Below are 15280 nucleotides of genomic sequence, written 5' to 3'. Positions count from 1 at the left end.
GAGATTTGGAGGTGACAAAACAAAGAACAAAGGACAATAGAGCACAGAAACAGACACATTTTGCTCTTCCATACTAAAGCTTACAACAAGCAATTCCACCCAAGAGATTAACATATGTAACCACTATAAAAAGCTATTGCAAAGGACTTTACAAAAGTGTGGACATGTAATATATACATTCACTGAATGTACTGAATGCCAATATTAAAGAATTATTGATCACTAATATTCTGTTCAAGAACTAAACCAGAAAGTCTACGTTACATTCCTTCATGAGGGAATACTGTAGTTGTAATTACAAAATAAAATGTTCTGTCTCTTAGAATTTTTTAAGTGTTTTGTTCAAGAAGGATCCTAAAAATCTTTCTACTGCTTATGTAATAGAATTTTAATATCAGTGCTCCAACACAATGTAATGCCATATAATGCATTCCTAATCCATACCATGGAAGTATCCTTATTGTGTGACCCAAAGCGTTAAAATTTTTCACTCACCAGCATTTGAGCTTGTCAAATTGTACCGGGCATTTAACTTCTTGATAATATTTTCATGTATTTGGTACCATTCACTTTCAGTATTGCACCTAGAACAAAATGGAACACATAATTTCAAAAAGGAATTAAAAAGTATATGATTTATCTAAAAAAGTTATTCATCAAAATACTTGCTCAGGCTATGTTCCTGGCTGACAGCACACCAGATGATGTCCTTTAGGGTCAATGAGAGGGTATTGCAATAACATGGGGTGGAGGGTACAAGCTTTATTGCCAGAGTTCCATCCAAAATGTCACTCACCCCTGACTGCCGAGAGAAAAAAAAACAATCTTGACTCTCTCTTGGGGCGTTAGAAGTGGACGCTATCTGAGCTCCCTATTCCTTCAGTTACAAATCATCCGATTGACTGCCTAAGTAATGGGTGTCCAGTTTATGGTTTAATTCTTAACACAACTGGATAAACTGTCATTTCCATTGGCAATCCACCCATCTTCCACTAAAATCAGAGTTGGAAATCAATGGAACATGAGGAATTTCAGATCCCACTCTGTGTGAATGCAACAGAATACTCAGAATTACCAACTGGTATAAAATGCATAGAAGTTTAAGTTTTGTTTTGTTTCAAACCTGATGAAGCATAAACAATCAAAATGAAGTCTCCTCAATGTGCTTACTTCGCACGACCACTGAAAATAAATGATCTTGTTTCTAATTTTATTACATATAATTAAAAAGCCTGAAATTTCTTGAGTTTTGTTGGTTTCCACTCTGACACCACTTAAATAAAAATAAATATCTTGAGAGTACTGGGGAACTCACTAAACAATATTATTCAATCTCAAATCTTGGATGCAGATCACAACTTTTATTGAAGAACTAAGTTCAACCCTGCCTGCCACACTGTCAGCATACTTAGATATCCCCCATCATTTATAATTTATTTAGAAATTTTATTTAATTTGTAAATGATGCATAACTTTGTTTATGTGAAGATGCGAAAGGAGAATTCAAAAAGTTGCAAAACACATTTCCCTCTCCCTTTCTCTTCAAACTCTTCCTTTCCCATTCAGTGGAGTTTACCCACTGCACAGAAGCCAAAAGGGGTTATTAAGGTCACAACATACCATGGAGCACTGAACTTCATTTCTCTCTAATAACTCGCCATGTCTGTTCTCACAAGAACTGCTGAATAAAATTCACCAGAAAGAAATGACCCACATTAGCTAGTCCAGATGATCACAACCATCTCTGCCCCCTTCACTTGATCATTAAAGATAAAAGATTCTACTCTGCTGTTAAAGGAACACCAGATCTGCAATGTGGCTTGGTGATTTAACAAAGGTGCGCGCGCACACACACATACGCACGCACACAAAAATTGCCTTTTAACAAATTTTCAGAACACTGAATTAAAGACTCTCCAATGTTTTAATGTTTATCTTACAGGCAGATCCTGTGTATAAAAAACAAACATACCAGAATTGGAATTGTTTGCTTTCGTCAGGTGTCTTGCTCAAATGGTGATGAAATGTCAGAGCAAACGCTTGAGAGCAAGGCCCACAATATCCTCCTCCAATCAGGCAGCACCTCTGAAATCAAGTGCACAGTGAAGATATCCTGCCCAGCCAGTCAATCAGTGACCAGCAGCTCTTGCACTTGGCAACATCATAGAGAAGGTTTGCTGCTGTCACAACAACCACCAATATTGCAAGGACCAAGTGTTTTATTTGGATGCAATGGCATTTTTGGGTTGGGGTTGGAGGGGTGTGTAGTGGCAGTGGATTTGGAAAAAAGGGCAGGCCAGCCAATCCTTGCCTACCAGCCAATTCTTTGAATGTATATCCACCTTGCCCCCAACTGACAGGTAGCCCCACATGAGTTTACTCGTCTCACTTACCCCAGCTTGAGCAGAGATATTTGCAATCAGAAGAGCCTCAATTGTCAGTGGACAGGAAAGCTGAGCCTGGGCCATCCAACCCAGAACTTAATTCAGGAAATCAGCAGCTTCCTGATACACATTCATCTCCCCTAAAATTAAGGTACAATCTCTCTTCTGGGATTGGAAAATTCCATTTTAAGATTGGAAATACATAGTGGAGATGAGAAATATTTAGGCTATCATTTAGGCTTAATATTTAGGCTATCATTTAACAGATATTGAAACATAGAAAAATCCAAACCAGAGTAGGTCATTCAGCCCTTCAAGCCTGCTCTGCCCTTCAACAGCATCATGGCTGATCATCCAGCTCAGTACCCTTTTCTTGCTTTTGCCTCATACCCTTTAGTCCCTTTAACACCAAGAAATATATCTATGTATCTCCTTGAAAACATTCAATGTATTAGCCTGAACCACGTTCTGTGCCAGAGAATTCCACAGGCCCACCACACTCTGGCTGAAGAAACTTTTCCTCATCTCAGTCCGTATGCCTACTCACTATCCTTAAACTGTGTCCCCATGTTTTCTGAAACTAATGTGTTGGAAACCTGCAGTATATTAACATATTAACAGTGCCTTCCTTTATTTTTATACATGGTCGCAGAAAATGACAAAATACAAAATAGGAAATGGCATCACCAACCCAAGGAAACCTCAACACAAAAATAGAAAGCGGCCATACCACCGATGTTTCATCCGGACGCTCACTGATGGTGTTACTTAGTCTGGTGATGAAACGGCTGAAAATGCACCTTCTAGCTCAGCGAGCAAATCGACATCCAGAACCTCAACCTGAGCTACAAATCTTCTCAAAACTTGCTAACATCAGGAAAAACTGTTCAAGGATTCACCCATGACTTGGCAGTCAAGCTGCCAATGGAATTGTATGATTCAAGCATGTCCTTACACCCATGGGTGATAACCACCAGGAGGAAAGCATTGTAACTTTGGCCAGTGCAGTGGAAAGGTGCTGAATTAGGAAGCTTACAAGTAATTTCTTATGGAGTGATTTCCATAGTGATGTGAACATGAAAGATGACATACAAGCTTCACACCAACAACTGGTAGCTTATTTTGTGCAAAAGCCATCAGGCAACAAGAAGATGAAGAGAAAAATATTCAACATCTTCATCAGGACATCTCAAAAAGAGAGAACTCCTGAAAAATGAGTTACCCTCATGTCACCAATCACAAATGCAGACATTCACACTTCTCTACATACAGCAGCATTGCTAGACAGTGAGACACAAGATGAAATAGGATGGTGGCCAACAACTAAATGACCAGCAGAGGCAACTCTATTGAGGTGGTCAATTATGAGTTGGGAAATAATACTATAAATCACATAATTGTTTTTGGAAATACAATGAGACAGGAATCTTGTTAACAGTAGCAAACAAATATTCTATTACATATGTGTCTATCTCACAACCTGAAATCTAAGCAGTACTACCATAGATCATCCATTCCAAAGTACTGCAAAGCTCTGATAAAACATAGAACATTCGAGTGCAGTACAGGCCCTTCGGCCCACAATGTTGCACTGATCCATGAAACCAACCTGAAGCCTATCTATCCTACACTATTCCATTTTCATTCATATGTTTATCCAATGACCATTAAATGCCCTTAAAGTTGGCACATCTGCTCTGTTGCAGCCAGTGCATTCCACACCCCAACTACTCTCTGAGTAAAGAAACTACTTCTGACATCTGTCTGATGGCTACCACCACTCAATTTCAAGCTACGTCCCCTCGTGCTAGTCATCACCATCCGAGGAAAAAGGCTCTCACTGTCCACCCTATCTAACCCTCTGATTATCTTGTATATCTCAATTAAGTCACTTCTCAACCTTCTTCTCTCTAATGAAAACAGCCTCAAGTCCCTCAGCCTCTCCTCATAAGACCTTCCCTTCATATCAGGCAACATCCTAGTAAATTTCATCTGCACCCTTTCCAACGCTTCCACAGCCTTCTTATAATGTGGTGACCAGAACTGTACACAATACTCCAAGCATGGCCGACCAGAGTTTTGTACAGCTGCAGCATGATCTCGTGGCTCCAAAACTCAATGCCTCTACCAATAAAAGCCAACACACTGTATGTCTTCTTAACAACCCTATCAATTGGGTGGCAAATTTCAGGGATCTGTGTGCATGGATACAGATTTGTCTGCTCATCTACACTGTCAACAATCTTACCATTAGCCCAGTACTCTTTCTTCTTGTTGCTCCTTCCAAAGTGAATCACCTCACACTTTTCCACATTAGACTCCATTTACCACCTCTCAGCCCAGCTCTGCAGCTTATCTATGTCCCCCTATAATCTGCAGCATCCTTCAGCACTATCCACATCTCCACCGACCTTAGTGTCATCCACAAATTTACTAACCCATCCTTCCATGACCTCATTTGGGACTTTTATAAAAGTGACAAACAGCAGTGGCCCCAAAACAAATCCTTGTGGTACTTCACTAGTAACTGAACTCCTGGATGAATATTTCCCATCAACCACCACCCTGTGTTAGCTGTGGAAGATCTTTCCCACAGAACCATAACTTAAAATGGGCAAACACTTTTTTTTAAAAACAATAGTGCCTTCCTTTTTAGGTAAATATATGTAACCATTTTAAAGATCATGTTATTTACAACTGATACTGCATTTGAGGTGTGCCTGAGGGAATGTTTCGGCTGGGAATGAGCAAGTGGTCATAGAGTTTAAATGCAGGAAGGCACCTTACACTCTTGCACACCGGGAAAATTCACTCTGTTTACACAATTAAACAGCCTCTGCAGTCCGCATGTTAGCCAAGAAATGACTGATTTCAATAATATTCTGACCAGTCATGGGAGTCATGATCTCAGTTACCTCGTGATGGGGTAACTGCCAGTTGCATCATTAGAGAATGATCCTCAGTATGCTCTGGTTTGTAGGTCTAAAAGCGCTATTGTCTTCCAACTCATCAGCAGCCACAAACCTTAAGTGGAGACTCTGACTGTGAACACGGTTAATTGCATTTCAATGGGGCTAGGACTGCCAGGTTCAAGACTGTCATGGACAAATCAGTTCATGCCCCACACAAATGTATAGTTTGAGAACAGAATGATTGAAGAGAAGATGGTCATTCAGCTAAGTTTTTGGCAGAGTTACCCAATTAGTGTCACACCCTTTGCTCTTTCCCCAAAACTGCATAGATTTTCCTCAACAAGAATGCATTCCATTCTCTTTTGGAAGTTACTACTGAATCTGCTTGCACCACCCTTTCATGTAGCATGCTCCAGATTGTCACTTGTTGCACAAAAACATTTCGTTTCAAATGGATTCTTTCTTTCCAATTATCTTAAATCTTTTCGCTCAGGATACAGATCTTCTTGCCTCAGGCAGTGGTTTCACCTTACATACTCCGTCAAAGCCCCTCACTATTATCAAAGCTTTCCTTCATCTTCTCGGGAGGAAAATTATCTCAGCTTCATTCATTGCTCCATGTAATTGAAGTCACTCATCCCTGAAGTAATTTTGATACATCCTGGCAGAGATTGTCCAGCTCTACTATGTTGTGGCCAGCACTCCACAGAACAACGTTATGTGATATTCAATGGATCTCAGATGAGTCATTTGTAGTCGTTCTTTTACTAGGCCCATCATCAACCTTCACAGCTAGGCATGAACGTTCTTTCCCCATTGCCCCTGTATGTTGCCTCTACTGCCTCAAGGCCTTGTGGCAATGTTTGAAACAACATGCCTGAGGGAGGAAGCAGTTGTGTCTGGTGCAAAGTGGAAAGTGTTGGAGTAGGTAAGAATGCAGTAGCTTTGAGGAATGGATGGGAAATAAAGGTGGCCTTGGTTAGACATCACACTACCCTGCCCAACCCCTAAATGACGCACAGTAGCTCAGTGGTTAGCACTGATGCCTCACAGCGCCAGGGACTCGGGTTCGATTCCAGCCTTGGGTGACTGTCTGTGTGGAGTCTGTATATTTTCCTCGTTTCTGTGTGGGTTTTCTTCAGGAGCGCCAGTATCTTCTCAGTCCAAAACTGTGCAGGTTAGGTGAATTAGCCAAGTTAAATTGCCCATCGTGTTCAGGGATGTGCAGGTTCGGTGCATTAGTCAGGGGAAATGTCGAGAAATAGGGTTAGTGAATGGATCTGGGTGGGATACTCTTCAGAGGGGTCAGTGTGGACTTGTTGGGCCAATTGGCATGTTTCCACACTGTAGAGATTCTATGATGACCCCAGACCACAGAATCCCTACTGCTAGAGGGCTCTCTCGTTATGCTAAATGCATTCTTATTAAAGGGGGATTCTCCTCTATCTGCACACACACCCATACTTAATTCACTGAAAACAAAAAATGCTGGAAATCACAGCATCACTGGGGAGAGCACACTCACGTTTGAAGTCTAGATGACTCTTCATTAGATGAAGAGCTCTGATGAAGAGTCATCTAGACTTCAAATGTTAGCTTGCTCTCTCTCAATGGATGCCTGTACAGGACATTGGTTGGGCCACTGTTGGAATATTGCGTGCAATTCTGTCTCCTTCTAATTGGAAAGATGTTGTGAAACTTGAAAGGGTTCAGAAAAGATTTACAAGGATATTGCCAGGGTTGGAGGATTTGAGCTATAGGGAGAGGCTGAACAGGCTGGGCTGTTTTCCCTGGAGCGTCAGAGGCTGAGGGGTGACCTTATAGAGGTTTACAAAATTATGAGGGGCATGGATAGGATAAATAGACAAAGTCTTTTCCCTGGGGTCGGGGAGTCCAGAACTAGAGGGCATAGGTTTAGGGTGAGAGGGGAACGATATAAAAGAGACCTAAGGGGTAACGTTTTATTACAGAGGATGATATGTGTATGGAAAGAGCTGCCAGAGGAAGTGGTGGAGGCTGGTACAATTGCAACATTTAAGAGGCATTTGAATGGGTATATGAATAGGAAGGGTTTGGAGGGTATGGGCCAGGTACTGGCAGGTGGGACTAGATTGAGTTAGGATATCTGGTCGGCATGGACGGGTTGGACCGAAGGGTCTGTTTACATGCTGTACATCTCTATGACTCTAAATGAAGAACAACTTTTGCCATTGATGGCCATAGGTGTGCGAAAATGTTCACTAAAGCTTGACAGTTTGCTTCTTTGGAAATACTGATAAAACTTCCTAATGTCATGAGGAGATCTCATGCCATGAACTTCATATTCAGCTAAAAAGTACAAAAAGAGAAATTTTACTGTACATGTAGACTTTAAGCATGTGGTCCTCTTTAGAGTCCCTGCTATCTCTTTCAGTTTGCAGCAGGTCTGCAATGCTCAGAACTGCACAACCAAATGGTCGCCGATACTGTGCATTGCAAGTATTCTTCTTCTCTCCTGCAGCCATTCGACCTGTGGTGTCACACCAGATAAACATATATTTATTTTCAATAAATTTGCATGGAATAAATGTAGATTGAAAAGATTAAAAGTCCTTTGATTACAAAGAAAATTAACTTTACCCAGTCTTATAATGTGAACGGTAATATATATATCCTTCCTGATGTCACTGCTCCCCAAATCCTGAAAAAGACACAGAATCAGAACAGGTTCTAACACCATTTTACAAAGCTTTACTGAAATACTACTTCGCTTTGGATCTTCAGTTTTATACTGATGGTTTAAACAAGGTCTATATTAAATTAATATTTTAGCTGAATTGAGTAGTGTGATTCCTGATGGTCTAAAAATAGAAACCTTGAAAATAATTTTAAGTGAATGTAACAGAATTTTTTTACTCAGTTACTTGACTTTCCTTGAGCCACAAATTATTTGCAGCTGAGATGACAGATCTACTTCCATGTCAACAATAACAGTTTTACAATCTATCAGTAGCATTGATAGGAGTGAAAATTATGATTTGAAGAAACAATGGAAGTGATCACCTAACTTTTTCATTTATTTTAAAAGCTGTTTCATTTAACTTAAAAGTTAGAAGCATCATTGCAGTTGTTAAATTTCATACTAAATTACGTAGAAACTTGTGCTATCAGTTGTATGAATAAACCAGGAAAGGATTTTCAGTGTCTAACTTTTTCTCCCTCCTTTTACTAATGCAAAGACCATGAGGTATTGGAACAGAAGCAAGCCATTCATTCTACTGAATCTAGAATTTAGGAAGAGGATAAGGAGGAGAGAGGGCTTGTGGGGAAGGTAAGGGGGAAGTAGGGGCAACAAGAGCAGGTGATGTTGGACATGGACAAGAAGTTCAACAAGGAACAACAAAGATGAAGGAAAGGATAAGAGAAAGGGAAAGGAAGACTGTGCAAGGAACAACTCAAAGGAAACAGCAAGGAGTGAAAAGGAGGTAAAAGGAAAGGGTAGTGGATTTTGTCAGAAACCAAAGGAAAGGCAGATGTGGGCGGGAAGGTGACCGAGACATGAAGCAGCAGCATTTTGTAACAGACCTTAGTTGAATTCTTTTGAGTGTGATGCAACCACATCATTTGTGTTGTCCTTGTATGATTTCTACTCAAATTTTCTTCATTTTGATTAGACAATCCAAGCCATCAGGGGCAAGAAATAACATTCCAAAATTTTATGAGGTTGATAGGTAAGCAACATAAGTGCACTAAGATGGGAGACTTTGATCTTTTGGGCCGGCCACTGGAGGTAGTGCAGCTTTTGTGGGCCCACATCAAGGCCTTTAAAGTCTTAAATCCTTATTATCATTAAGACAGATGGTGAGCTTTGGCTGGGGAAAGTTGTGTTCAGCTACCGATATGTAATGGAAAACATTGCTACTTGATGCCTCCTCAAATACACTGGGAAGTTGCTTCTGTTAGGCGGAGAGACTAGGACCTGTGGGCACAGTCTTAAAATTAGAGGGGGGTCAATTTAAACAGAAATGAGGGGACGTTTCTTCAGCCAGAGAGTGGTGGGCCTGTGGAATTCATTGCCACGGAGCGCAGTGGAGGCCGGGACGTTGGGCGTCTTCAAGGCAGAGATTGATAAATTCTTGATCTCACAGGGAATTGATGGGCCACTCCTATGTCTTAAGGAAATGGAAAAAGATTTTCCTGAAATTGGCACAAGAATTATCTGCCACGTTTTAATAGAATTATTTGGGATAGAGGGAAGGTTGCACAGCTACATTGTCCTAAAGATGCAATGGCAAACCTAGGACTTCCCTCATTAGTCACAACATAAAATCGCATTAGTCACTAAATAAAATGTAATAATCAAATAATTCAGAGATCTCCTTTTTGTCAATTGTGTTATCAATAATTATTATTTCAGAACAATATGAAACATGCATATCTCTGCCCAGGGGTGAATCATTGGCCATAATAAAGGGTAGGCTGGTTCCTGTTTTAAGGCAAATACTTTTGTTTCTTTGAAGTCCCACCACAAGTGGAATTTAAACTCAATTGTTTAAAACCTAGAATTGAAAACTAGTCTCAGTCATAGTGATTATGAAACAATTGCTGTTTGTTGTAAAGCCCATCTGGTTTATTAATGCCCGGTAGGGAAGAAAATCTGCCATCCTTAGTTGGTCTGGCCTGCACCAGAATTCAGACTGACAACAATGGATTGACCCTTAACTGCCCTCTGAAATGGTATAGGGAGCCACATCAATTGAAGGGAAATTAAGGGTGAACAACAAGTATTGGCTGACCAGTGACATTCAGATTCCATGAAAGAAATCTAAAATGAATTTGCCAATACAATTTAACATCCATAGCCATTGATCTTGATTTAACCTTTTTGAACACACTTCCCCAAAAAACTGTATAAATATTACAAGCACAACAATTAGCTTTCCACTTAAACTAAGAACGTCATAGGTCACACTACAAGTTTACCACCTGATTAGGTTTCAAAACAAAGAGAGCTTTAAGATCTACAGAAGAGGAATATAAAGCAATTTCTGCAATTCATTAAAAACACTGTACAAATAGCATTTATGTTAACCAATCAAACAAGCAAAAGTTAAACTACATAAATGCTTGCCCTGCTAATCAGATATATTAAAAGTTAACTGTAAATGTTATACTTACAACAAAGAGAGTGCATTGCCTTTCCATTCTCTCCGGAAATTTCGGTAATCCATTCTTATTCAATTTTACAAAGAATCTTTCACTGCAAGAAGATGAAGGTGGCAATGAGGATTCATCATCTTTCAATGCAGTATCTATAATATTAGACATTACAATTTGGAATCATCATGATAGTTAGCCAACTGGAAGAAATTCATAATCTTATACAAACTCCATAAATTATTTCTGTTCGTACAAGATATCGAGCCCTATTCAAAAAGGACTTCTTTAAAATTATTGTTTTAAAGGCCTCCAGTTGCTGAAAATTCTATTTTGCATTATAGTTTCTTGTCATGCAGGCATTGAAACAGTGACTATATCCAAGTCTATTTGTAATCATAGTGACTTCCATATGATCATTGAACGATAGAATGACTTGAAGCCCATTACAGCTGAAGAGCAATTCAATTAGTCCCACTGGCCTGCTCTTTCCCCTCCGTTCCCTTGAAGTTGTTTTCTTACCTTCAATTCCTTTCTGAAATTTATAATTGATTCATATTCCAACACCCCTTTGGGCAATGCAGTTCAGATCACAACAATTTGTTGTGTATAAAAGATATGCTTTCTTATGCTGTCTTTGATTCATTTGCCAGTCGCCTAAACTTGGGTCCTCAGATTTTCAACCCAAGTTTCTCCTCATTTACAGCTTTAAAACTGCTCATGATTGCGTATCTCTCTCAAAACTCCTCAATTTTGTGCTGAGGAGAACAATGCTGGTTTCTCCTGTCCCACATTCTGGTGGTCATTCTAGTAGATGTTGAAGCATAAGTGTTCGGTGCATGAAGAAATGCCATATGCATAAGAATGATGCTAGCTTATAAAATGAAATACGATAATTTTACAAATGGAAGAACTAAAATAAAAGAAACTAACATATAAATTAAGAAACTCTCAGTAAGCAACTGGCTTTGCTATACTTGAGAGATTTAATAAAATGGTGACTACAATGTAGTGTGTCAGTAGCACCTCACATGAGTAGGAAGAATCAAGCATTCATCCCCTCCAGCCCGCCCTATCATTCTAAAAAAATCTTAGTTAATGTACCACAGGCCTCAACTCTGCTTTACTGCCAGGTCCTCATCACCATGAACTCATCAATATTTCAATAATCTATCTATCTCCTCTTTAAGTACTTTTAGTCATCTAACCTTGCCAATATTCTGGGGTACAGAATTCTAGACATGGGTCTGGATTAGTGGTGCTGGAAGAGCACAGCAGTTCAGGCAGCATCCGAGGAACAGTTCCTCGGATGCTGCCTGAACTGCTGTGCTCTTCCAGCACCACTAATCCAGAATCTGGTTTCAAGCATCTGCAGTCATTGTTTTTACCTAATTCTAGACATGCATTACCTTCAGAGAAGAAATTCCTTTGTTTCTCAGTTTAAATAAATATCCTCTCTACTGAATAATTATGTTTCCTGGTCTGAGATTCCCCCACTAACAGAAACACCTCCTCAACATCTACCCTGTCAAGTCTCCTCAGGATCTTGTGCGCGTCAATAATATCATCCCTCATGTTTCTAAATTCTAATGAATAAAGGCCTGTTTATCCATTCTTGATAATTCAACCCCTTCAGCATTTCAAATGCAGACGTGTTGTCAAAACTATGAGGTTAAAATCCTTTGTCAAAGTGTGGTGCTCAATTAAATGTAGAATATGTTCCTAGACACTAATTAATGCAAGATGACTACGTGCATCCAATTTAAAATATAGGTTTGTCTCTCAGAATTGAAAGTATCTTAATTTGTTTTGACAACTTTGAATATCGGTTTGAAGATGGGTCTTTTGGAAAGAATAGATTCACATTTTCAAGAAAAAATGCATTCCTGATAAATCTTCAAAATGTTTCATCAATTTAAATTACAATAGTGGAATTTCTGGAAAATTGAAATGGAAGCAGAAATTAATGGAAACAAATCCATTCACATCAAAAATGAGAAAGAATAGATTAATGTGTCGGGTCTCCTGACGAAGATGAACCATCTTTTTCACTTTCAGGAGAATGATAAACCTCAGCATCTATTTGTTCTATATTTAAGTTGCACTCAATAAAATTCATATTTCTAAACAGTAACATATAAATATCACAATTTTTTGCAAATTCCATTAAACTGATTCAGAAATTAAAATAAAATACTCAGTAAAAAGTAAGACGACAAGGGCAGAGGTTTTCCCCAAAGAGGAGTGAAAATCAAAAGGAGTACTTTCAACTAGTCTTTTGTGCTTCCCTGTGGACTGGGAAAAGCAGTTCTAAGAATTGGCCATCTGCTCACTTTGGTTGGTGAATAGTTTCTGTGGACCCAAAGGAGAGAAAAAATGTTCAAACAAATGCATGGAAAAAAGGAAAATTTAACTTGATAACTGGAAAAATCTTAAAAAGACACATATACTGCTAAAACGGCCCAGGACACAACAGTCTGACATTCCCTGCATGGATCCAGAAAGATGCACACGCAACCTGATCCCAAGTTATTTACATGGAATAAATGATTGCAGAACTTTATACTCATTGTTTTATGATTTATTGATTCCTCCACCCAGGCACACGGGGAGTCAAGATAGTTATGCTGTTTTGCTTTTTCTATTCTTTCCATTCTCGCACAATTGAAGGCGCTTAGGACTGCGTGACTAAAGTGCATGAATAATGGTGAATAAAATGAAAGTTTAAACTTTCATACTTAAAGAAGAAGAAAAAATGAAACAGTGGGTGTCTACTAATTTCCTACAGTCCTGATTGTTTACACAGACTTCTGTTTGTGGAGATATCAGTTTAATCTCATGACATTGGCTAATGGAGAAATCGCCTGGTCAACAAATTACTGCAGAAACTTTAAAAAAACATTATAAAACAAATATTTGTTTTAATTCTTTTACTTTTCTTGATTTAGTTCATGAAACTTGTTCTGCACATTCCACAAATACTGAAAAGTAAACCTTGCCATAAAATGATTTATAAAGAATCCATGGACTTAACGAAGGAAAAAGATACAGAACTGTATCTCAGGAGTTCTGGAATAAGCTGTTCATGCAATTTTAAAATAAACGATATCCAGTCACTGCAATATTATACATAGCGGTTTGCAGGAATTGAAGGGTCCAGTCATGTCTTTCAAAAAAGTTTAAATCACTGTCTGATTTCTTCTTAAGCACCTCAATCCAAGGAATTAATCATACCATTAGATTAGATTAGATTACATTACATTACAGTGTGGAAACAGGCCCTTCGGCCCAACAAGTCCACACAGACCCACCGAAGCGCAACCCACCCATACCCCTACATTTACCCCTTACCTAACACTACAGGCAATTTAGCATGGCCAATTCACCTGACCTGCACATCTTTGGACTGTGGGAGGAAACCGGAGCACCCGGAGGAAACCCACGCAGACACGGGGAGAATGTGCAAACTCCACACAGTCAGTCGCCTGAGTCAGGAATTGAACCCGGGTCTCAGGTGCTGTGAGGCAGCAGTGCTAACCACTGAGCAACCGTGCCGCCCGTAAAATTTATTTTTATAAATCGGTTCAAAAAAGTTGGTTCACAGAATTGCTAAATTTGACCACTGTTTTAAGTTAGTAGCCATAATAACAGATTTCTAATAAAAATATTTCTGTTAATCTCTTTTCAAACTAAAACAGAATTTGAACAAATGTCAGTAAAAACATTATTTTGTACAATGCCTAAGTGTCACACCCAGGAAGATATCACATTTGCAACTTCAACCCGACTGACAAGCTTTTGGAAATTTTGAAATGGAATCACAATGGTGACATGCCAAAACAACACTCCAATGTCGAAATTACACCTGTCATTATCAAAGATAATCCCGAAACATAGTCAATGGATTTTGATGGTACGTCACCAAATTTGCAAAGGAAATTTGCAAGGAAACCTGACAAGAGCAGTTATCTAAAATTGTTGCAAAGGAGGATCGCTGGACTTGAAATATTAACTTTGCTTTCTTTCCATAGATGATGACAAACCTGCTGAGTTTCTCCAGCAATTTGTTTTTATTTCAGATTTCCAGCAACTGCAGTTCTGTTGTTTTGTTATCTATAAATTACATGTGAAAGACCACATTTTGCTTCCATTGAATATCAACAACCATTGACCATGTGACTAAAACTGTGTCTGTGAAATCCTTTTGTGCTAAACGTTCAAAAGACATGGAGGTAGCTTACAGAATAATACTAACAAGACAACAGATACCTTTTCCTTTTAAGAACAAAGAGACATAAACATTTTTTGAGGAAACTTTCCAGCCCTGATTCTGAAGCTCCAACTCTACCTGAAAATAAATTAGACCTTAAGATAACATCACGACTTCCTACTGAGCTGAGCAGCTGAAGAGACCTCTCTTCAAATGACCCCTGCAATTCGTCTGGATATCCAACTCCAGCTACATGAATTTATCTGAAATACACTTCCGAACAGGAAAAGAAAATATTGTTTTATTTAACACTGAAGAGGCTTGGTGGATCAATGGTTAGCACTACTCTCAGCACCAGAGACCCAGGTTCAGTTCCAACCTTGGGCGACTGCCTGTGTGGAGTTAGCATGTTCTCCCAGTGTCTGTGTGGGTTTTCTCCCACACTCCAGGTTAAGTGGACTGACTGCTAAATTACCCCATAATGTCCAGATACATGCAGGCAAGGTGGATAAGCCATGGCAAATGTGTGATTGTGGGGATAGGGTCAGGGGTTAGGTCTGGGTAGTATTATCTTCAGAGGTGCAGACTTTGACAAAGGGTCAGTTAGACTCAAAACTTCAGCTCTTTTCACTCCTTAC

The 15280-nt window shown here is 39.3% G+C and overlaps 1 protein-coding gene across 7 annotated transcripts in view; it reads right to left on the bottom strand.

Moving 5' to 3' along the window:
* The window catches only part of LOC122559665 (dedicator of cytokinesis protein 4-like), a 569310-nt gene that overhangs the window by 332772 nt on the left and 221258 nt on the right, over nt 1-15280 (bottom strand). For all 7 annotated transcript variants that reach the window (XM_043709516.2, XM_043709519.2, XM_043709517.2 and 4 more), the window contains exons 9-12: nt 10454-10535; nt 7916-7976; nt 7658-7805; nt 496-584 (exon numbers count right to left, since the gene is read on the bottom strand). In XM_043709516.2, coding sequence (XP_043565451.2) covers nt 496-584; nt 7658-7805; nt 7916-7976; nt 10454-10535 — 380 coding nt within the window. The remainder of the gene's footprint in view (nt 1-495; nt 585-7657; nt 7806-7915; nt 7977-10453; nt 10536-15280) is intronic.

The sequence above is a fragment of the Chiloscyllium plagiosum genome, unplaced genomic scaffold (assembly GCF_037043375.1).
Source record: "Chiloscyllium plagiosum isolate Xiang-an unplaced genomic scaffold, Cpla_swu_hap1 HiC_scaffold_19, whole genome shotgun sequence".
Classification (NCBI taxonomy): domain Eukaryota; kingdom Metazoa; phylum Chordata; class Chondrichthyes; order Orectolobiformes; family Hemiscylliidae; genus Chiloscyllium; species Chiloscyllium plagiosum.
Note: the sequence above shows the minus strand (reverse complement) of the source record. Positions and strands in the feature narration are given on the sequence as shown.